The following is a 23,790-nucleotide window of genomic DNA, read 5'->3' as shown; positions in this document are numbered from 1 at the left end:
GTGATCCCACTGGGCCAAGCTCGCAGGCTCAGCCAGGATAGGTGGGTCAGGGGTGACTGTGGAAGCCCTGCTTCCCTCTCTAGTTTTTATTAGCGACTCTTTTGGGGCCTTTTGTGATTCTGGTACCTTAGTGGACTGGGAAGGCATTTATTGCCTGTGTGTCCCCTTGTGGTAGTGCTGGTAATACGTGGAGTTCTAAGCAAGAGGCCAATGTGCTTATTGTTGGAGTGACCTGACTCCTAAGTGTAGTTTGTTTAATAGTAGGCAGGGCACCTTGCATATTGTACAGAGACCCCAGTGGTCACCCTGGCTTGGGTCAGCTTCAGTTTCTCCTGGCTTATGATCAGATGCTGGGCAGGGGAGGTGACCACCTTTATTGCTTCCTTTTCTTTTCTCTTCTTTCCCTTCCCTCCCCCTCTCTCTTTCTTTCTAGCCCCTGAGTTGGATGATCAGCAGGGGTGTGGTGGGATACCTGCTCCAGTCTGGATGCTGACTGTTTGTGTACATTGTAGCAGGCATGGTATATGGGGCTCTGTCAGACCCCTATCACTACCCAGCTCTGTGATCAAGTCCGCTGATGTTGTTTGTCCCCAAGTGCTCCAGCATTTGGGCAGCAGAAGCCACAGGGCCCAATGTTACCTGTTTGTTTTTCTTCCAGCATTGACAGGAAGGACTCTGTGCTAGTGAGAGCCTCTCTCTGGGAAGGAGGCTTCACGACATAGCCCAGGGACTGCAGGAAGTTTGTGTGGACCTTAGATTGCTGACTCAGCAGTCTTGTTCCTCATTTGCCATTAGTCTTCGTGACAGTTGGTGATTTTGGCCAAAGTGCTGTCCCTGGACAGGCTGGTCTCCGTGGTTCTCCTGATGATAGTACCTATGCGTGGGAGCCACTGCCACCAGATTGTAGAACCTGGTGTGTCTGGTGAGGAAGGGGCTCTGGAGACCTCCTGCCCTGCCGACAAGAACTTGGGTCTGTTGTTCTAAGGGTAGCCGGTGATCTAGAGGTCATGGTCAGGTCTGCGGCTACAAGCCTAGTGTCTGCTGCATGGCTTGCAGAGGTTGGGTGACCAGCCCCAGCTGTGTTCAGTACAGTTATGTGAAGTGACCTGTGGTGGTGGGGGGCGTGGGGTCTAGAGACTGCTGGTGGGTAAGGATTATGTAACACAGCTTCTGGGGATGTCTGCGCTTTTTACCAGGATTAGGAAAGAGCTGGAGAAATAGCAGTAGGAATTATGAGGAACAGGGTTCTCTCCAGGCCTGAGGATAGCTACCTCCTATCTGTGTCCTGCTGTGGCTGTCCATCTGTGTATACAGGTCTGGTGTCTTCTGTTCTCAAATCTCTTCTAAGGACACCAGTCAGAGTAGCAAAGGGCCCACCCTGGTGACTTTGTTTTAACTCAATTACTCTTTTTTTTTTTTTTTTTAAATAGAGCTTTTTATTTTTATTAGCATTTTTCAGTTGTACAAAATAATGGATTTCATTATGGCATCTCATACATGGATATGTTTTGATCATCTTTTGTCCCTGTTATCAGTGTCCTCCTGGTACCCCAGTGTTTCTCTCCCCTGTCTCCAAACCCTCCTTCTACTTAATGTATCATCTTTAGTGTTTCTCTTTAGTCATTATGGTTACATGTATACATATGTGTAGCTAGAGTTTTTCTGCCTGGCCCACAGTCAGGACAAATCTCTCTCACCTGCCAGTCCCACAGCCGCTCAAACCCAACCAAGTAAACACAGAGACTTATATTGGTTACAAACTGTATGGCCATGGCAGGCTTCTTGCTAACTGTTCTTACAGCTTAAATTAATCCATTTCTATAAATCTATACCTTGCCACGTGGCTCATGGCTTACCGGCATCTTCACATGCTGTTTGTCATTGTGGCGGCTGGCAGTGTCTCTCTGACTCAGCCTTCCACTTCCCAGCTTTATTCTCCTCCTTGTCCCACCTATACTTCCTGCCTGGCCACTGGCCAATCAGTGATTTATTTATTGACCAATCAGCAACACACTTGACATACAGACCATCCCACAGCACATATGTATACGTGTGTAAGTACAACCTTCTGAGTCTATTTAGTGTTGTTCATATGTATCTGTTTTTAGGGCTGACCCCTTGGTATTGGGTAGTCAATTAGGGAGCTCCTCCCTGGGAAGTACTAATTCTCCTTCTCTTTCTTAGCAGTCGTTGACTGCCTGTAGTGCTTCACCTAGGAGTGGGGCCTTGTGAGATCCCCCCATCCACGATGGCGTGCTCACTGGCGTTTTGTTCAGATCTTGTTTAGGCTGCCGTACTGTTGAGATTTGATAGATGCAGCTTCCCAGTCCAATACAGAAGAGAGAGCCTCTCAGCTTTGTAGAGCCTTATCTGCCAGTACAGTTCCATTAGGGGTCGGGATTTTACCTGTGCACGTTGTGGGGGACACAGTTCCATCCATACTATGCACCAAGAAGAGGTCCAGGGCACGATCCAAAAATGGGGAAAGGGTGCCTGTGAGCCTAGGTGGGTGTGTACTGGGTGGACGGTGTCATCTTTCCCCTCCAGAAGGAGAAGCACAAAGAGAAGCAAGCCTCGGCTCCCGTGGAGCTGGCGGAGAAGCAGCCTGGGATAGAGATTGGCCTCTTGCTGCTGGTTCTTTCTTGCCTATCCCTTTGGTTCTGACCAGTGCTGCAGCAGCCTAGGAGTGGAGCCCCATTAGGCTTTCCCCCTCTTCTGGCTGGTAGTGGCTATGGGTAGTTCATTAGCTATCTCTGGCTTGGGATGCACCACATCTGGGGTGGGTTTCCCTTCAGGATAATTGTGGGTCAGGTGTAGTGGGTCCTCCTCTTAGCCAGGTGTTGCATGCCCTCAGTGGTCATTCTAAGGGTGAGCCATCCCCACGAGGGAAACCAGTCTTTCTCATGACTTCATGACTTCAGAAAAGATGAGTCTATGGTGTCAGAAAAGATGAGTCTATGATGTTTCCAGTTTCCTCCGGGTTCCTCTTAGTATAGATTCTACTACCCCACATAGTGGCTGGCAGAGGCAGCTTCTCTGGTCCTCACTAAGAAGTGCGCTGTGAACGACGTGATGATGGGGAAGGTTCTTCATCTGGTCTCTTTTGTGTCCTATGTTCCCTCTGCCTTCAGATTCCAAATGCAAGCTGGTGACCTTAGCAGTGAACCTGAGATGATCAGGGTGAGGACAGTGGGTGACAGACCTTGACTTACAGACATGGGAGTCTAACGGGGTTAATGCAAAGAGAAGGGATGGACATAGTTTCAGCTAGTGGTGTGGGCAGAGCATAGCTGCTGAAGATGCTCCCCAGGCCTGGGCAGTGTGGAGGGCACTGGCTGGTTGCTACAGATATGAAGACGCTTTCGTAAATGACCGGATGTAGAGCTCTGTAGGTTCTAACTAGACCAGGGAGGAGAAAAGTCAATCCCATTTGTAGGACTGTGTGGTGTGTGGGCTGGCCTTGAGCACATAGGTGGCCAGTCAGCTCAAGGGACTCCCTGCAGTGCAGTGGACAGAGGAACAAGTGCCCAGCACATGAGATCATCAGAAGGGAAGACAGGCCTTGTGCTGCCAACCTGTGATAACACAGAAGCTGTGTCCTGAGCCCATGTCCCTTTATTTCTCTGCAACTGGCTCTTGCCTCCAGCATCACCTTCCTGCCAGCTTCAAGGGAGCTTTGAGCTGACAGCCTTCCCCTGGACCACAACCCTGGAGATTTTTTAACAGTCATAGCTGGAGAACACAGGACAAGAGGCATCTGAAGGTCACTATCATGTCCTGGGTCTTCTTTCCTGGTGCCCCTACAACCCACCCAGGAAGGCACTCTTGAGCCCAGCTTCCCTTTTGAGATGTAGTGGCTGGCTCCCAAGGGCCCTACTTGCTCCTCAGATGCCACTACTCAGTCAGAACCCTCTAGAAATGTGTAGCTATTTAAAGGACACTCAATTTGTTATCTTAACAAGGTAAATGGAACAATCAAGTTCTTGGCGTGTGAGAAAATTTATCAAGAAAAAGGATACTTTCTTTTAAATAATATAGTCTGGATTTTAGTTTTATTTAATTAATTTCTTTTTATTGAGACAGGGTCTCATGTATAGCAGGCTAACCTTAAACTTGCTATGTGTTTGGGGATAACCTTGAACTTGTGATCCTCCTGCTCCTACTTTCTGAGAGCTGGGATTACAGGCCTGCACTACCACATCCAGTTTCATGTGGTTCTAGAGACGGAACCCAGGGCTCTTTGTGGCGACTAGGCAAGCGCTTTTTCAGCTGAGCTACATCCCCAGGCGCTCGGGCTGAGTTTTCAAGAGGCTGATTTATTCTCACTGTACTTCTCAAACCACTACTACAATTGTTGCTTGGAGAACTATGAAGATTAACTGAAAGTTTAAAACAATTAAATGGTTTCTTCAGTATTTGCACAATTAGTTTTGTTATATGGAATTATGTCTTAATGCTATATGTTAATTTTATTTACTATGTTTATGTATAACCTTATATATTAACTTTATTTGACGTGTGCATTAAATATGGATTAAATTAACCTCATAGTATTAGTATAGGATTATCATACAATTTAATTTTGGAAATTTTTTCCTTATATCTCAAAGCAGCTTTCTGTCCATTAGCTGTCATGCCTATTAGAATCTTCCTTCCCCTCCACTAGACATAGATACACATGATGATTCTACGTCCTGTCTTCTGGATTTAACTATCTTGGATATTTCATACGAAGGGAGCTGTATAGTCCATGATCCTTTGTGAGTGACTGCTTCCCCTCAGTATGAGATTTTCAAGGTGTATATAGTTGGTTTTGTCTTACTAGTACTACATTCTTTTTCATGGCCCAGTTCTATTCAGTTGTATTGATGAACCACATTTTAGTGGGGAGGGGAGAGGAGGATGGACTACATTTTTTTATTTAACTTAATTAAAAAAATTGAGATAGGGTCTCACGTAGCTCAGGCTAGCTTTGAACTCATTATGTAACTGAGACTGACCTTGAACTCCTGATCCTCCTGCCTTGACCTCCTGAATGCTTGAATTACAGATGTGTGCCATTATGCCTGGCCATTTTGTTTATCCACTCACATTTGACTCATGGTCGGGTTGTTTCCCTGCTTTGGTCATATTGTAAACAATAGTGCTATGAAAATTGTTTCGACCTTTGTGTAGACACACCTTGTTATTTCTCTTGGGAACGTGGTAGGGAAATTCTAGGAGTGAAAATTCTGGCCATGGGATAACTTTAGCATTTTGAGGCACTGCCAAACTGTTTTCTCGAGTGCCTGACCATTTCCTGTTCCCACCAGGAATGTGTAAATGCACCACTTCTTCTAAACTAGAATCTGGTTTATCTTATTTTATTATTAAGAGTGTTTTGCCTGCATGTGTGTATTTGCATCGAATGTCTAGAGTGTGTGCCCGATGCCTGGGGAGGTCAGATCCCCTGGCATTGTAGTTACAAGTGATCATGACCACCATGTGGGTACTAGAACAGAACTCAGCTCTTCTGCAGAGCTACAAGAGCTTTTGCCACTGAGCCATCTCTCCAGCCTTGGTTTGGCTTATTACTTTTTTCTTTTTCTTTTTTGTCATTTTAAAGCTATTTGTGGATCCACGTGTAGTCACGACAGAAGGCAGATCTTATGTGGTTTTTCCTTGTTTCCCAATGGTACTGTCTTCCTGAAGTGGCAGAGCAGTGTGACAATGAGAACATCCAGCCTCAGGCACAAGGACCCCTCTCATTGCCCCTCCAGAGCCACACCGCCTCCATTCTTAATTCTCTATCTCTACAACTTTGTAACATCAGAAAAACAGAAGCATCTGGTTTATGGATTTTTTTATACTGAGCATAATTCTCTGGAGATTCATACAGGTTGTTGGTTATATCAGTAGTTTATTCCTGTTTATTGCTAAGTGGTATTTCACAGTGTGGCTATTATCACAGTGTGTTTTACCGTTCTGTCTGTGAAAGACATCCTGGTAGCTTCCAGTTTATGATGATTATGAATAAAGCTGTTTTGAACACCATGTAAAGTTTTCATATGAGCATAAATACTAATTTCTCTGGCCTGAATGCCTAGAAATAGTGCAGAGGCATGTGGTATTTGCAAAAATATTGAGATACAGCAAAAACTGTTTTCCAAAGTAGTTGAACCATAGAACTGGAAGGTTTTTAAACTGACGGACTCTGAGGTAACTCTAAATGTGCTAGATACTGGTCCTTCACCAGATGTGCGACTTGCAAATATCTTCCCTCAGCCTATGGCTTGTCATCGCTTTGTCTTAAGAGATTTTTGTTTTGTTTTGCTAGTGAGCAAACATTTTACATTTTGATGAGATTCAATTTATTTTTTTTTCCTGTTTTATGGCCTATTCAAGTTGTTGACTAGATCAAAGTTTCTTTTATTGCTCTGAGCCGAGTCTAAGAACACTTAGCTTAGCCCTAATTCCCAAAGGTTGTCTCTGTTTTTCCAACAGATTTGCAATTTTAGAGTTAGTAGATACATCTGTGGCATGTATTTCAAAGTGATATTTAAACAAGGTGTGAGGGTGAGGTTAAGGTCTTTCTTTCTTGGTTATGGGATGGCTGCTTTGTGGTTTATTGAAAACATCATCTTTATTGGATTTTTTGTAAAAGAAAAAAATCTAAGAATATTTGTGTATGTGCACTTCTGGGTCTTAGACTTTATTAGGTCATCCTCAGTATTCATCCTTTCCTGGACATTATCTTGAGTATTGTTACTTTGTAGTAAGTCTTGGGATTGGGTAGACTAACTCCTTCCACCTCTTGGTCTTTTTTCAAATGTTAGCTGCCACTTTTCCCTTTGTTATTCATATCTGTTTTGGAGTGATCTTGCCTTTGCCTACTATAAGCATTGCTTGGACTTTGCTAACATTTGTACTGTCATCTAGAGGGAATTTGCATCCTTACAGGGTTGAGTCTTCCCTTCGTGAATGAAGATTGCATCTCCATTTACTTAGCTCTTCTGAGTCTTTACTCAGTGCCTTGATTTTCAGAATACAAACTTTACACTTTTAAAGTTAGCTTGACATCTCAGCATTTTACTTTTGAGCACTTGTAAAGGTGTAGCAGTTAGTGTGTGTACACGTGTTCATTGCTACCATGTGAAAACGTGGCAGGTTCTTGAATGTTGGTTTGTCTATATGACTCTGAAGTTATTTGTCTTCATAGATCCCTAGTGTTTTATATAGAGACCTCCGTATACTTGGTACTTCTTCCTTCTATTCTGTAGCTCTTTTCTTACCTCATCACACTGGCTAGATTGCCAGGCACGTTATCAAATGCAATTAATGAGAGTCACTGTCCCTCTCTTGTTCCAGTGGAAGCATTTGAAGTTCTACTGTTAAATGTGGTGCCAACTGTAGGCTTTCTGGGGCTATCCTTTATCAGTGTGAGGGAGTTCTTGGTTTCTTCTTTATAAACATTTTCACCATAGATAAGAGCTGCATCTCTTTGTTTTCTCTATCAGAACTAATTGTTGTTATTTTATTCTTTATCCCGTTTTTGTGGAATATGGCATTGATATTTCAGTTCTGAACTAGCATTGCACTTTTGGATTAGATTTCGTTTGGTAGGATATATAATTCATTTGTGTGTTGGAAATTACTAACATCTTGTTAAGGATTCTTGCCATCTCTTTTCATTTTTTAGTGTGCTTATTTTTTGGTGTGTGTGTGTGCGTGCACGTGTGCATTGCACACACCTGTATGTGTGCGTGTGGAGGCCAGAGATCAATGTGTCTTTTCTCTATTGCTCTCCACTTTTAACTTTTATGTTTTAAAAAAGTAAATTATTAATCTCACTCCTTTATCTCCAGTTCCTCACCTCTCTCCCTCACCACTATTCCCCCCCCTTTTTTTTGTATTGTTTTGTTTTAAATGCACCCAGTCCAGTGCAGCTGGTGTATGCATGGGGGCAGGGCTAGCTTCTGGAGCATGGGTAGTCTTCAGTCCACATGACTGAAGAAAATGGACTCTTGCTCCCCCAGCAGCCATCAGTTGCCAATAATTCCTCAGCTAAGGGTGGGACTTCACACGCCCCTCTTCCATCTGTGCTGGGGTTTTGGTTGGCGTGGTCTGTGTGGGTTTTGTGTATGCAGTCACAGTCCCTGTGGTTCATGTGTGTAACACCTTCTCGTGTTCAGAAAACACTGTTTCTCTGCAGTCTTCTACTCCATCTGGTTCTACAATCCTTCTGCTTCCTCTCGATGATCCCCCCATCTTGAGAGAAAGGGGTGTGATACAGATGTCTCATTTAGGGCTGAGAATTTTGTAGTGTTTTAGTCTTGCATGATGACTGGTTATGGATCTCTGTAATAATAACCATGTGCTATAAAGATAGGTTTCTTTGATGAAGGTTGAGAGATGCACTAATCTATGAGTATAAAGATAAGTACTTGGGGGGCAGTTTAATTCTATGTTCATTTAGCAAATAGCAATAAGTTTGTCCCTAGGAACTATGATCTATTAGTCACAGGTTCTTGGCCTAGTTAATGGTACCAGATAAGAATTTTGTCTTGAGAACACTACTTAAATCCAAGCAGAAAATGGTTGGTTACTCCCATAACATTCATGCCACTATTGAACCAGTGGGCATATCTTGCCAGGCCAGTCATTATTGTATCTTTCAGGTTCAAAGCTGGGTTACACCGTTGATGGCCTTTCTCCCCTGGTAGTGTGGCGGATGAAGCTTTCAATTCAGAAATTCATTAATTTCTCCATGTCCCGTGACTCAAGTGTGTGCTGTCTTCAGCAATGGGGCGTTACCATCAAGTTCTGGAGGTTAACCAAGAACAGGAGCATTAGCCTGTATTGTTTGGGGACATCTATGGGACCCTGTTGACCCCAAAACGTGAAAAGAGGTATCCTATAGCTGACACTGGGCTTTTGATGTAACAACCTATGATGTCTGGGAGATGTCTAGATGTCTCTACCTATTATAAGGTAACTCCTTTTTAACTATTCTTATATATGTATATATTTTAGGAAACGTCTATGGCAGTCGGTTTCTCTATGGCTTTTTCGAAGGTTTTAGTGTTAGTTATACCTCGCCTTACTCCCTCTTCTACTCTGCCCCTCCCCCACCATTTGATCCTTCCACTCCGTTATTCCCCTTCCTCTTTACCACCTGGGTTCTATCCCCTCTTCCGTGAAGTCTACCACTATGGCCCCTCACCAGATTTTTTCTTCCTTCTGCAAGTATTCCGATTTAAATACACATTTCTAAAGATTTAAAGCTAGCTTCCACATATGAGAGAGAACATATGGCATTTGTCTTTCTGGGTCTCTGTTACTTCACTCAGAATGATTCTTTCCAGCTCCATCGATTTGTCTGAGAATCTCATCATTTTATTTTTCTTTATAGCTGAACAGCGTTCCGTTCTGTCTGTGTGCCACATTTTCATTATCCATTCGGTAGTTGATGGAAATCTGGGCTGTTTCCATTTCCTGGCTGTTGTGAATACAGCAGCAATGAACTGAGTGGGCAAGTATCTCTGTATTAGGATATTAGCGTCTGTGAGGATACGCCCCAGAAGCGGTATAGCCGGATCATATGGCAGGTCAGTTTTTAGCGTTTGGAGGAACATCCACACTGGTTTCCATAGAGGCTGCGTTGGTTGGTGTTCTCCTTTTCCCTCGTCTATGTCAGTTTGTTATAATTTGGCTTTTTAATCTTAGCCATTCTAACTTAGGTAAGATGATATCTCAAAGTAGTTTTAATTTGCATTTCCCTTATGGCTAAGGATGTTGAACACTTAAAAAAATATTTCTTAGCCATTTGTATTTTTCTTTTGAGAACTCTGTTTCATTCCTTGCTTCTTACTGTTTTTTTTTCCCTTGGTATATAGTTTTTTGAATTCTCTGACTATTATAAATTATAACCTTCTGTTAGATGTAGAGCTGGTGAAAATTTTCCTGTTCCATAGCTGCCTCCTCGCTTGAATCGTGTCCTTTGCGGTACAGAGAGAAGCTTTTAGTCTCCTGAGGTTCCAGTTGTCAGTTGCTGGTCTTAATACCTGGACTAGTGCAGTCCTGTTCAGAAAGTCCTCTCCCGTGCTTGCAAGTGAAGTGTACTCTCTGCTTTTCCCGCTGTCAGATTCAGGATATCAGGTCTTATGCTGCGGTCCTTGATCCATCTGAAGGTGAATATTGTGCAGAACTAGAGATAAGGATCTAGTTTCATTCTTGTGTGTGTGGATGTTGAGTTTGATCAGCACCATTTGATGAAGAGGCTCTCTTCCTTCTAATGTGTATTTTTGGCCTCTTTCTCTAAAATCAGGTTCCCTTTTTTATTTTTTATTTTTTTTGAGACAAGGTCTCTCATTGAACCTGGAGCTCTGGATGGCCAGAGGACCTTCCCAAATGGGGTGCATCTGTTTCTGCTCCCTCCTGATGTCACTGTGCCTGTCTTTTATGTGGGTGCTGGGACCTGAACTCTGATCTTCACACTTGCACAGCAAGCCCTTTGCCTACTGAGCCGTTTCCAGCCTCTCTCTAGTCATCCTTGTGACGGAGGCTCTACAGTGTTTATAGTTATTCTAGCATCTGTCCTCTGGATGTCAGCATGTGTTAGTTGTCTTTGTTCACTGAACATTGACTGCATCTTTCCTAGTTTTTGGTATTATAAATAATGTCCTGCTGGAATCTAGACATCTAGGTTACATTGCGTGAAGCTTGGTCTTATTTGGGGTCTTGTGTTAGGCTGGTTTTCTGTGACATCTTACTGGCAAGGGGAGGTGTTGTTTGTTTTTGCTCTTTTGGGGGTCCCACCACATGCAGCTCCCAAATAAATCACACACAGAGGCTTATTCTTGATTATAAATGCCCAGTCTTAGCTTGGCTTGTTTATTGCCAGCTTTTCTTAACTTTATTATAACCCATCTGTTTTTGGCCTTTGGGATTTTACCTTTCTCTTTTTTTGTATACCTTTCTTTCTTACTCTGTTGCTGGTTGTGTAGCTGGGTGGGCTGGTCCCTGGGTCCTCCTCCTCTAGCTCCTCCTTCTTTTTTCTCCCAGATTTCTCCTTCTATATATTCTCTCTGCCTGCCAGCCCCACCTATCATTTCTCCTGTCCCACTATTGGCCATTCACTCTTCATTAGACCATCAGGTGTTTTAGACAGGCACAGTATCACAGCTTCACAGAGTTAAACAAATGCAACATAAACAAAGGTAACGCACCTTAAAGTAATATTCTACAACAGGAAAGGGAGTTGTATTGATACTGTCAGGTGAAGCAAGATCCTTCTGTGGCTTCTCTGACACCATGCCTTATTAAGGGACTGGTGGAGGTCCAGCTTTGGTGGTTGACTTGGAGTGGGTGGATCAGAGCATAGACTTTTCAGACAGAGCCTTTGGCCTGGAGTACCACACTTATCACCCAGAAGTTTCCTCTTGAGAACTGCCCTGTTCTGGGTCTTTTGTTGGCCTTCCTTTTGGTTTGTGCCCAGTGACACCCTGAGTTCCTTCTTCCCCACCTCTGTGTTTGGGACACAGGAGGCAAACAGAATTCCCATGGCATGTCTTGGTCTGCGATCCCTGCCTTTCTCCCTCCAGCTTTCCATCTCGTGATGTTAGATGTGCAATAGCTGTGACTTTTATTGGCATTCCATGAGAGAAACAAGGAGAAGTTCTTCTCCATTTTCCCAGAAACAAAGCCCTCCTCACCAGATAAGAATCTGATTTGGGGATGGAGATGCAGTGGACAGAGCGCCTGCTTCACAAGCGTGAAGATCTGTTTGGATCCCCAGCACCCATGTGAGAAAGGTGGGTGTGGTCCAGTGCCTCTGTAACCCTAGCCCTGGGGCTTGGGGAGTAAACAGGCAGATCTCTAAGCTCAGTGGCCAGCTAGTTTTGCCATTGGTGAATGCTGCGTTCAGTGAGAGACTGTCTCAAAAGCTACGTGGGAAATGATCAAAGAGAACATTTCACTGGCTTCTGGCCTCTACACACATGCAGTAAGGTGCACATGTGTTTACACAAAATGCACACACACACACACACACACACACACACAATAAAGTAAGTATCTAATTTTTACTGTGAATAACCTGCAATGTAGGTCACAATCAAGGCACAGACATGCATTAAGGTTTAATGTAGTTTTCATGGGCTATAGTGACACTTTGCATTATCCACATTTGTAATAGCGTCTGTCCATTTGATTTCTGCCTTTGATCTTACTTCATCTGCTAGATTTTATTGCTGTTATAACCTGTTTCTGATGTGGGTTGTGTTGGCGCTTCAGGGTTGGGTTTGAGATTGGAAATTAACTTCAGATATTATCTTTATGATGTGAATGGGCTACTTGATCTTTGGGGTTTTTATTCTGAGTCAGAATTCTATCTTCTTGTCCACATCTAGCTGCTTGGGAACCTTGAAAACCCTGGCAGCCAAGGATCCCGATGTAAATGATGCCAGCACTAGAGCAAGGGCAATGGGACAGTCATGTGACCGCTGACTGCCATAGCTCCTTCTTGCAGTGACCATGCCATGGCCCAGCTTTCCATGTGAAGGGTTTCACAGCCCCGTGCTAGAGGCCATGTGCTGAGTCCAGCAGTAGCTTCCCTCTCTTCCCTCTGGGCTGGCACCTGTGGCCCCAGTATGCCTGACTCCCTGGAGGGCGATCTCCCCCTGTCTGACTGGTCCAGTCCTTTGACCTGCAACTCTGTTTCCATGCACTGATGGCAACTTCGGGCAGCACAGCAATGGTCTAAGGCCTCCCTGTGGGCTTATGGTGAGAGTGTTGCAGGGCTCTCAGGAGGGAGGTGGGAGAATGTCAATTGTGAAGGGAGGTGTGAATGGGTGAATGAGATGAGGCAGTCTGCCTCTGCTCAAGGAGCCTCCCCCCATTTCCTCCATGCCTCTGGGGTGGCCCCGAAGAGCACAGAATCTGCCCTTTCCTTTCAGATAGCTTTTCCCCACGGTCTTCTGAGTGTGCAGGTATCTTTGTGTTCCCACTTGGCCTGTGCTTTTTGAATCTCGTGGCTGTAACAGTCTCTGGAAGCTCCCAGGTTGGTGCATTGTTGACTTCTGACATATCAGTGAATACTGCCCCTAGAGGTTCCTTTCAGCCCAGCACAGCTGGTGGCTGGCAGTTGCCCGCCTCTGAGGGCCTCATCTTTGGCTGCATCCCTAGAGGCCTGTAGCGAAGGAAGGGACCCGATGACTCCTCATCATGCTCTGCCTTCCATTCCCTATGCAAGATGCCTTTCTCTCCCCCAAAGTGGCCTGGACGGTGTCCTCTTTCTTTGTGACCCAAACTGTAAACAGGTAGTCCTGCCTTCTCTAGCCTCCCTGTATGTATGTCTGGGTCCATCCAGCAAGGAGATGCATGGAAACTGTAGTGGGAGCTGGTGTGGGGCTGGTGTGGGGCTGGTGTGGGTACCTCCTCTGTACAGCACTGGACCCTATGGCTCCGGGGCAGGACCCTGGTGGCTTCTCTGATGTACAGATTCAGCCCTAATCATCGTCCAGTGCTGTGTGCCTGGTTTTCTTCCTCCTAGGCATGTTTATGTTAGCAGCTTTCCTGGGTTTTCCCAGTATACCCATTGCGCTTTCCAGTCACAGGATGAGCTGTGCACATTGACTGCTGTCCATGGTGTGGAACGGAAGGGCGGGGCCCTTACATCACTTCCTGGAATCATTAGGCTCTCAGGGACTGTGGCTGCCCTCTTCGCTGTCCTCCTGATGGTCTCTGTGGACACAGAGGCTCAGGTCCTTGAGGAAGTCACCAGGGTTGCAGCTGCCTTTAGTCAGAGAAGTGGCCTCTCATGTCACCGTGGACCATGGTCCAGGAGAGACTCAGAGAATGGCAGGGAAGGAATGCATCCCGTGGACATGACTGCTGAAATCCCCCAGAGGGAGGATGGCCAGGACGCTGGACCAGATAGTCAGGGGTCTGGGGAAGAGCCTGCAGCAGATCAGAGCAGGGATTGGTCCTCCTCCTTCAACCTTGTCCTCCATTGTCAGTAGGTCCTTCTTCCCCATTCTTGAGATTGAAAGACCATTTTTGGTCTTTCTTTGCAAGGCAACCTGGGATAGGTCATAAGAGCCCTGAGGGAAAATGGAGGCCCTTACACTTCAGATCCAGCACACAGGCCTGGCGGGTCAGAACAAGCCAGGGCTGAGATCAGGGAAGGTCACATCTGGAAGATGAGAGACAGAGTCCAACTCACAGACAGGAAACCAAAGCCTGGGAGGGTGCTGGGATGGGTTTTCCAGGGTGCTTCATCCCTTCTTGAAACAAACAAACAAACAAACAAACAAACAAACTATACACTTATTCTTTTCTCTCAGGGAGAGAAAGAAAATGCTTGCCCTACACAGATCAGGGAGCCATGAGAAGACAATGGCCAAGAGAAGGGGTCAGCTTGTTCCTGAGGCTCTATCTTCCTGTAACAAGGAGCCAGACTCAATCTTGAGGACTATTTCTGGATCCCATTGGAACAGTAGAGGGAAGGGAGCGGGACCGAGTAGGGCCTTGATTGGAGACAGTGGGATTTGCCAGGCTGAAGCTCCTAGTGCACAGTAGGCCGGAAGAGTAGCATGCAAAGGCTGTATGTAAGCATGTCTATGAGGTCAGGCCCACTTATGCTGCGTTAGGCTTCTGGAGTCAATTGCTTGCTCAGTGGTGATCCATGTTTGAGTATCAGTTCATGGAGCTTTGGGTCTGGGCAGTGCCTTCAGGCCTGGGCATGTGCTGGCTTGCCTGAGCAGGGTCTGTAGACCCCCCCCCCCCCACACACACACACTTAAGACAGCTTCTCTCCTAGGCCAGCAGGAGTGGGGAAGTCCTTGCTGTCTGACAAATGATGTTTCTCCTATTCAGGAGCGGTTGCTCATGAGCCTCTTGCCCCGGAATGTCGCCATGGAGATGAAGGAAGACTTCCTGAAGCCCCCAGAGAGGATTTTCCACAAGATTTACATCCAGAGGCACGACAACGTGAGGTAGGGATGGCACCAGCCCAGTCCAGCTCAACAGTGTACTGGGGGTTTGCAGGGCAGAGGTGATGAGATGTGTTTTTGGGGGATAGGGAGTAGAGGAGCTGAGAAGTGGATGAAGATGTGGGGAGGGAGAGGTGGGGAGGAGGACAGGGGAGCTATAATATTTCTGTAGTTTAGGGGGAGAGAGGAGATATGGCGAAGAAGCTCAGGTGGGCAGGTGTCCAGCAAGGAAGCTGGTCCCATGTAGAGGAGGCTGTGGCCTCTTAGGTGGCACATGCCAGTTCTCTTTCACACGTCTTACATCAGTACTTGCTCTTCCGACGTTAATAGGGAGACAGAACTTGGTTCCAAAGATTGGGTTATTGTGGTGAACTGGGGATTCTCCATTTCCGAATAATGGCAAAGTATTGCTTGAGATGGGCTCTTCCTCCTCACTTTCTTCATCTCCTCAGCCCAAGGAGGGCGGAGCTATTGTTTCTATTTTGGAGGCAAGGAACCTGGGCTTTCCATATGAACCGGCACGTGGATAGGTTGATTGAAGTTTGCTTGCTTAGAAAGATTCTGTTGAAACTATTTGTCTTTATGTATTGTTTAGTCTTTAAAAAATACTTTTTATTATAGCTTAATGCACTTAGAATAGTTGTCACCTGTTTGGGATTGCCACCATGTAAGTGGCACTCAGGGTGGACACAAAGTCTTTCTGTTCATTTGTTCTTTGATGGTTCTTCTGGGTGTTGGCGTCAGGACTCCCAGGCTTTGGCCCCTGAAGACATGAAAGCATGTGAAACACTCTCTTACCTTGGGTAGCACAGGTTCATACTATAGAGCACGTTTATCAGTTCTCAGAAAATGTTATCACACACACAAAAAATGAAATGATAAAAATTTAGAGGCTAGGGTGAAAACTTTAGAAAAAGAAGTTCTATTTATGGGTAATCAAGTTCAAAATATTAAGGTTAGATTAACTGTCTCTCATCATTATCAATTTAAATGGATTTATGTCTCTCCACTTACATACAGTTGCTTCTAAGATAACCTAGGCACAGGTTAGGTCCTATCTCCATGGCCTATGGAACAGTCTTGAACTAGCAATAAACATGCAGTCTTTGCATCAACAAAGTATAGCCATTAATTCAGCTCAATTGGAGTCCACCTTGGCTTCTGAGGTTACACACAGATTTTTACGATCTCTCACTTCTTTTGTTCAGGACAGAGCATTTGGCCTATTATCGTTAATTTGGGAGTAATTCTAGGAGTTGTGCTTATTTTGATTCTTGTCCTTCCAGTCATCTTTTTAAAACAAAAAAAGGGTGGAGATGGCACAGCCATATCTGCTGGGAACAGCAGAAGTCATAAAGCCAGCACAGCTGCTTGACAAAGATCCAGCAAAGCTGAGCCACACGATGGCTGCCATGCCACCTTTGATTTTCATCTCCACCTGTTACATACTTGGGGCACTTTTAATATTTGTACAATTTGAGGATATTGGATTGATGGAAAATTCCTTATGAATCATTTACGCCTTCTCCCAGGAATGCTGCTTTTAAGCTTACCCAGGAAAGTTCTGAACATACTATCCCCCCACTTTGAGGGCGATATTCTTATCTACTTGAAGGTCTGCCTTATACCTTGGAAGTTGTGACACATAAAGAAGCCAGAGGTCTCTTCATGAGGCTATGAGACTTTCTTGAAACATCTGTCCCTGTACTTACACTAGAACAAGATATTCAAAACGAAGTAAACTCAGAAGGGTCAATAAGATTCGATGGGCTAGAGGAGTTTCCCACAGTTCAGATTACAAGCCTCTTCCTAATGTACACTCAGACAATTAGGTGGCATCCAACTCTGCCCTACATAGAGACATATTGATGAGCAAAATATGGAGTAGAAATATGATAAAAGTATGAAGTGTCAGGACCTCCCTCTCTTAGAAAAGTTAGCTCATGCACAGCCACTATAATGTCATACGATCCAGGAACAACAGAATGCCAGGATTAGACATGTAGGCAAATTCTATAAACATATAAATGTGAACATTGATTGTATTATGCCAGAATTTGAATAATAACTACAGCAGTTATTATTCACTCTGATCACTAAGAGTTAAGAATACAGTACATGGGACATGGCAAAATGCCCAGGGTGATTGAAGATTTTTGTTTTGGTCTAGTGTCCTTGAAGCAACCAAAGCTACCAGCCTGAGAACAGGCTGTTATACGCCTCTAGATTCTTAAAAATTGGGTTATGGGGTTAATGAGTAAGAATGATAACTCTGTTTATTAATGATGTCAAAACTTGAGAGAAAATGATTGCAAATGATAACTCTGTTCTGTCATAGTTTATTAATGATGACTAAAAGATGAGCAAAAGGAAGTGAAACACAAGTCCAAAACCAAAAATGATATAATCTGTGTTTTGGAACATCATGAATGTATCCCTGCTTACTAAATTTTGTATAAATAAAGGAACACTCTGGCTGCTAGTCAGTCAGGCTGCAAGAATCTCCAGACCATCATGGCCTTCCATCCCCCACCGACTCCTTATATCCTCTGCGGGACCCATCCACCGCCAGGGATGGCTCCTGGCAGTTAAGACTTGTGAAACATCAATGTGTGAGCCTGCAGGCAGAGCCCATGTGGCTAACCAGCTCACAGATCTGGCTCTGTGCACATCTGTGAATTCTTTCACTCCCTGCTCTCATGCGGTTTGATAGGGACCAGCGCTGTCCTCCCTCCTCAGAGGAGGATGCTGAAGTGGTGTGGGATTAGGGCCCAGCTGTTTGGAAAGTAGCCACGGAGTCAGCCAGCGTTTGAACTTAGACGGCTCCAGAATGAGGGCTCAGAAGCTCCTTTCTGAGTCCCTGGCTGTTTGCTACCCTCTCACTACCGTGAGCAGCTGGCATTGCTGCCAGCATCGTGGAAATCAGGAAATTGAGATTCAGCCATGTGTAACAAATGTGCAAGATGCCCCGGGCAGTGGGTGGAGGGCTGGACGCAGGATTAGCTGACGCTCGCATTTGCTTTACTTCCCTTATTGCACCTGCTGATCCTTGTTAGTTGGAAAGGACAGAATTCAGTACCCCAGCTGCTTGCCGAGGAGGAGCACCAGCCACCAGAACATTTCAAAGTGAACCTGGAGGGCATACTGTAGGAGGGCGTCTCAGTTGAGGGCCTTCTGGTAACTTGAGTGAGTAGGGTATCATTGGCCTACTCCTTATTCAACAAAGCGGAAAGATAAACAAATACACAAACCAGCTCTGCAGCTTCCCCGTGTCTTAGTTAAGTTTCTATCACGATAATAAACACCATGGCCAAAAGCTAGTTGTGGAGGAAAGGGTTTATTTGGCTTACACCTCCACATTGTAATTCATCATTGAAAGAAGTCAGGGCAGGGACTGGATGCAGCGACCATGGAGGGATGCTGCTTACTAGCCTGCGCCCCATGGCTTGCTCAGCCTGCTTTCTTATAGAACCCAGGACCACCAGCCCAGGGGTGGCTCCATCCACAAAGGGCTGGACCCTCCCTCATTAATCACTAATTAAGAAAATGCCCTACAGACATACCTAAAGCCCCATCTTATAGGAGCATTTTCTTAGTTGAGGGTCCCTCCTCTTGGATGTGTAGTGGGTAGCTGTTCCAGCTTTGACCTGGAAGTACTACCCCCATTGAGGCTTCTGGTAACTGTCACGCTTACGAGGCAGGGCTGAGAGAGGAGCCCTTAAGACCTGAGATCCAGATGTGCTGGCTCTCTTGGTTCCCAGATCCTGGACACTGGAGGTAGACCAAGCAGAGTTCTCCAGAGAACACCACTGGACTGCACTATATCTTTCCCGGACCCTGTAACCTATCCCTTTACTTGTTAGTTACCCCACAAAATAAACTTCCCTTGTAACTATGTAAAGTTGCCTTAATACTTCCACCAATACAGATGACTTTAGTTTGGGTCAAGTTGACTCTCCAGCACACTCTGGGAGGGAGAGAATTGGTCAGGGTGACCAGTTCCCCATCTGCTCTGGAGCTGCCCAAATAACCAGCATCTGTCTTTGAGTCCTGAATTTCTGAGAGGTCTGATTCAGTTTTGGTTTGCTGGGGAAATAGAGGTGGGGCTTGTGCTGGAAGAAACCACAACTTTCACACACGTGTCCCTTGTTCAGGACACCATGAACTGATGGAACCCATAGCTGCCTACCGGAGACACAAAGAGTTGATAAAGGGCCTGAATAAGGGCTGGAATAAGTGATGTGGTTGCTCTCTTATGAGGGGCTGGTCTCTAAAGGTTGTGAATGAAGAGCCAGGCAAAGATACCCCAGACAAAGGAGGTAGATAGACCTGTAGACACAGATCTGAGAAAATGCACTTACACGGATTACTTCATAAGAGAATAAAAATAATTCTCATGAAGATAGAAAAGAATTATGCACAAGAAAAATGAGAATTTTAACAAGGAAATAAAAGCATGAAGGAGTACCAAGTCGGAAAGCTTAAGACTGTAGCAACCAAATATAAAATTCCCTGGAGGAGAATAGAGACTCAAGCAGGAAAAAAAAAAAAAAAAAAAAAAAAAAAAAAGATTAGTGAACTGGAAGACGGGTCCCTGGAAGGTCCCAGGCAGAGGGTCAAAAAGAGAAAAAAGAATCTAATGAGGGGATATGAGAAATCAGCATTGGGCCAAAACACATATTATAGGAATTGCTGAAGAAGAAGAATAGGAAGAGGGGCCATAAAGCTTTTTTTATTCTTTCTTTCTTTCTTTCTTTCTTTCTTTCTTTCTTTCTTTCTTTCTTTCTTTCTTTCTTTCTTTCTTTCTTCTCCTCCTCCTCCTCCTCTTCCTCCTCCTCCTCCTCCTCTTCCTCCTCCTCCTCCTCCTCCTCCTCCTCCTCCTCCTCCTCCTCCTTTTTTCAAGACAGGGTTTCTCTGTGTAGTCCTGGCTGTCCTAGATCTCACTCTGTAGCCCAGGCTGGCCTTCAACTCACAGAGATCCTCCTGCCTTTGCCTCCCGAGTGCTGGGATCAAAGGCATGCACTACCACTGCCCAGACCGTAAAACTTTTAAAAAAGCTTTTCAGATAAACACATGGAGACAGAAATGGGCATCCAGAAATAGGAAACATATATGACACCAAATAAGATAAATGTAAAGAAATTAATTAATTAATTAATTAATTTTTAAATGCAGGGTTTCCTCTGTGTATTCCTGGCTGTCCTGGAACTCACTTTGTAGACCAGGCTGGCTTTGAACTCACAGAGATCCATCTGCCTCTGCCTCCCGAGTGCTGAGATTAAAGGCGTGCACCACCACTGGCAAACTTAAAGAAATTTACGTGATAAAATTCTGTAAAGTTAGAAACAACGTGAGAATTTTGAAAGCAGCAGCAGAAAGTACTTCCCTGTAAATAACAGAACCCCATTAGGGTTTCACTGGGTCTCTAGGCAGAAACCGTGCAGGGCAGAGAGCATAAGTGACATATTCCAGATGTTTACAGCAAACAAAAAAACCTCCATAGACCAAAGGTGCTGTGCCTGGCACAATTCTCTTCAGAAATAAAGGCAGGACAGAGACACTGTCAAATAGTTGAAAATTGTAGGAGTTTGTGGCCACCTGACCTGCATTATAAAAAAATGCTAAAAGGAATCCTTGGAAAGAAATGAAAGACTCCTATACAGCAACACGGTGGCATGAGAGACTGAAACTCACTGATAAAGATGAACATATGTGAATATAGACATGTTGTATGTGTGTATATAAAGGCAAATAGTTTTCTATTGTGGTTGCACAAAAAGTATGAAAAGCCTGTCTGGAGAGATGCTCAGCATGGGGCGGGCAGAGGGGGTGGGGGAGGTGCTTGCTGCCAAGCTTGAAGGCCTGAGTTTCATCCCCAGAACCCACATGGTGGAAGGAGAGAACCAACTCTTGCATGCTGTCCTCTGACCATGCTTTGTAGCATAAATGTGCACCAGTACACACACATACATGCACACACATACATGCACACACACACACACACACACACACACACACACACGAACAACACATAAGCAAATGTAAAAAAGTTAAGAGTCAAAGATTTTTAAATAACTGTAATGAGAAAATAATTTAATATACGATACGAGCACATGTAAATTGTGGTGAGTAAATTATGGAAGAGGTGTTAAAATGTACATTTTTTTCTATGTGACTGAACTATGATAACTAATTCGAGAAGTTAACCGAAAGAGAGAGAGAGAGAGAGAGAGAGAGAGAGAGAGAGAGAGAGAGAGAGAGATAATCACAGCATTTCAATCCAGAAAACCAACAAACAGCAGCAGAACACAGACAATAATACAAACGAAAGATCCACAGACCTAAGAGGAAAGACATAACACAAAGGTAGTGTGAGCCCTTCACCATCAATATTCTACATGTAAATGGAGTAAAATCCCCCATCAATCAAAAGACAGAATGACTGAGTGGGAACCTCAGTCAAACAGACACAAGTCAAACCACAGTAACCAAGCAGCCTAACTACACCTTGTGTACAGGAAGCTTGCTTCAGATTGGAGGATGCACCTCCAGCTGGAGGGGTAGAGATGGAAAAGAGCATCCGTGTGAATGAGAACCAGGGGAGAGCAAGGGTTGCCTTGCCCTCATCAGCCCCAGTACACTCATGTCAAAATGGTCAGAAGAGATGGCATTTTATCATGGTTGAAGAGCCAGATTACAATAACAGTCATAACAACACACACCCAGCACAAAAACACTGAAATATGCAAAGTGAGTTTCCATAGAACTGAAAGGGGAAATGTCCATCAAAGCAATAGTATTCCACACTCTCTGATGGTGAGCAGAACATCCAGACAGAAGAACAAAGAGAGAGGACTATGATAACACCGTAGATGTGGGCTAGTAGACGAAACAGACTCTATCATCCCACTCAACATTCTTCTTAAGTGCCGGTGGCTCTTTCTTTAGCACAGATCACATAAGGTCATGGAAAAGTCTTAATGAATTTGAGATAAGTAAATCATACTATATTTTCTGATCTAATGGCACTGTACTTCTTGACTACAAATTATATTGCAAAGCTGTCATGATTGAAACAGTATGGCATGAAAGCAAAAACTTAGGATGGAATAGACTAAGGAGCCCAGAATTGAACCTGCATACATGTACCCAACCTGTCCTCAAGAGTGATAAAAGTGGAATAAGGGAAGGGTTATCTTCAACAGATAGTGCTAGAAAAACTTAACATCTATTCATGGAACAATGAAATTGGACCCTCATCTGATACCATATACAAAATCAATTAAAGTTGATTATAACCTGAAATGTATAAAATCCTAGAAAGAAAAATGGACTAAGTTCTGTGACATTGTTTTTGGCAATGATTTCATAGCAGCAAGAGCAGGAATAACTGGAATTAGATCCAGCTTGGTGATTCACCAAACTCCTGCAATCACCCAGTGTGTCCTCAAGAGAGATTGTGAGGTATCAAAACTGGGGCTCTGTGGCTTCCACACCTGTCCCCTGCTCTTCCTCCTCAGCTCCACAGCCCCTGGAGGCTGAGAATGTGCCCCTTCAAAGCTCTGCTGTCGGAATCGTCAGGGTTTGACAGCCTGGGGATTCCCTGGGAAGCCCTCTCATCAGCCTTCTCTAGCAGCCCTGACTCAGCCCCGTGTGAGCCTCAACCACAGCCACAGCCGCAGCCGCTCAACACCTTTGTTGAGACTGGTCTAGGGTGATCCTTCAGCATTGCAGCTGCTTCCGGCAGTGGTGACACCTGAGACAGGCAGCAAGGTGACTGGAAAGAAAGAAAGGGAAAACTGGGCACTGAGTGAACATGGGTGCTTTGCAAAGGTTTAGGCACAGTCGTGGGAATTTCAGAAGACGAAGCCTATGCAGAATTAGTTCACACAGATAGTGTCAAAACCAGACAGTCGTAACCAGGGCCCTCAGATGGGGGTAGGGGAGACTGTGATTTCTAGAGCTGCTGTCTTGTGCTCTCAACAGAAATATATTGGGTATGCTGCAAAAAGTTTGCATGGCTCATACATGGGCAAAGCAAGCAGTCAGCAGAAACTGTCCCCAAGGAAGCCTAGACATCGGGATTCTCAGACAAACATTTGAAGTCAGCGATTTTAAATGTGTTCAAAGAACAAACTGTGTCTGTGTAATTAAAGGAAACCATGGCGATGTTTTCTCACCAAACAGAGAATACCAACAGAGTAGACTTTTTTAAAAATAACCAAATCAAATAGGAGTTCTATATTTAAGATCTACAAGTGAAGTGAAACGTTTTCTGGAGGGGTTCAGTGGCTGACTCGAGCAGGCAGCATAGGAATAAGTGAGCTTAATGACGGAGCCATGAGCATCTCCAGGCTGCAGGAGAGTGGGGAAAATGGAGAAATGGGAAGGATTTCAGACCTCTGTGAGGTACTACCAAGTTTATGAACACGCACATGGTGAGATTCCCTAGACAAGGGAAGAAGGAGAAGACAGGATACTTGAAGAAACAATGACCGAAAATATTCCTTAAAACAACAACCAAAACCCACCATATTAGTTAATCTGTATATCCCAGAAGCTCCATATGTTTCAAAGTGGGTAAATTCAGAGACCCACACCAAGGTATATCCTGGTCAAAGTGACAACAGCCAGAGATGCGGGCAGAAAGTAACAGGAGAGAAAGGACTATCTTGGAGTGATCTTGCGTGGGACAGTGCCTAATTTATGGGGAGGAGAGCCTGGAGTCACAGGAAGGCACATTCAAAGGCTGAAGTAAAAAGAGGTCTGTGTCCTGCAGGACACGCAGCAGCAGCACCACTGCCCTGCCCATGGAGCC

General features: G+C 44.8%; 1 protein-coding gene across 1 annotated transcript in view; it reads left to right on the top strand.

The window, feature by feature from the left end:
* Adcy1 (adenylate cyclase 1) overlaps positions 1–23,790 on the top strand; it is a 122,269-nt gene that overhangs the window by 22,670 nt on the left and 75,809 nt on the right. The window contains exon 3 of the mRNA XM_059275024.1: positions 14,857–14,975. Within this exon, the coding sequence (XP_059131007.1) occupies positions 14,857–14,975 (119 nt within the window). The remainder of the gene's footprint in view (positions 1–14,856; positions 14,976–23,790) is intronic.

The sequence above is a fragment of the Peromyscus eremicus genome, chromosome 10, assembly GCF_949786415.1.
Source record: "Peromyscus eremicus chromosome 10, PerEre_H2_v1, whole genome shotgun sequence".
In the NCBI taxonomy this organism is placed as follows: Eukaryota; Metazoa; Chordata; class Mammalia; order Rodentia; family Cricetidae; genus Peromyscus; species Peromyscus eremicus.
Note: the sequence above shows the minus strand (reverse complement) of the source record. Positions and strands in the feature narration are given on the sequence as shown.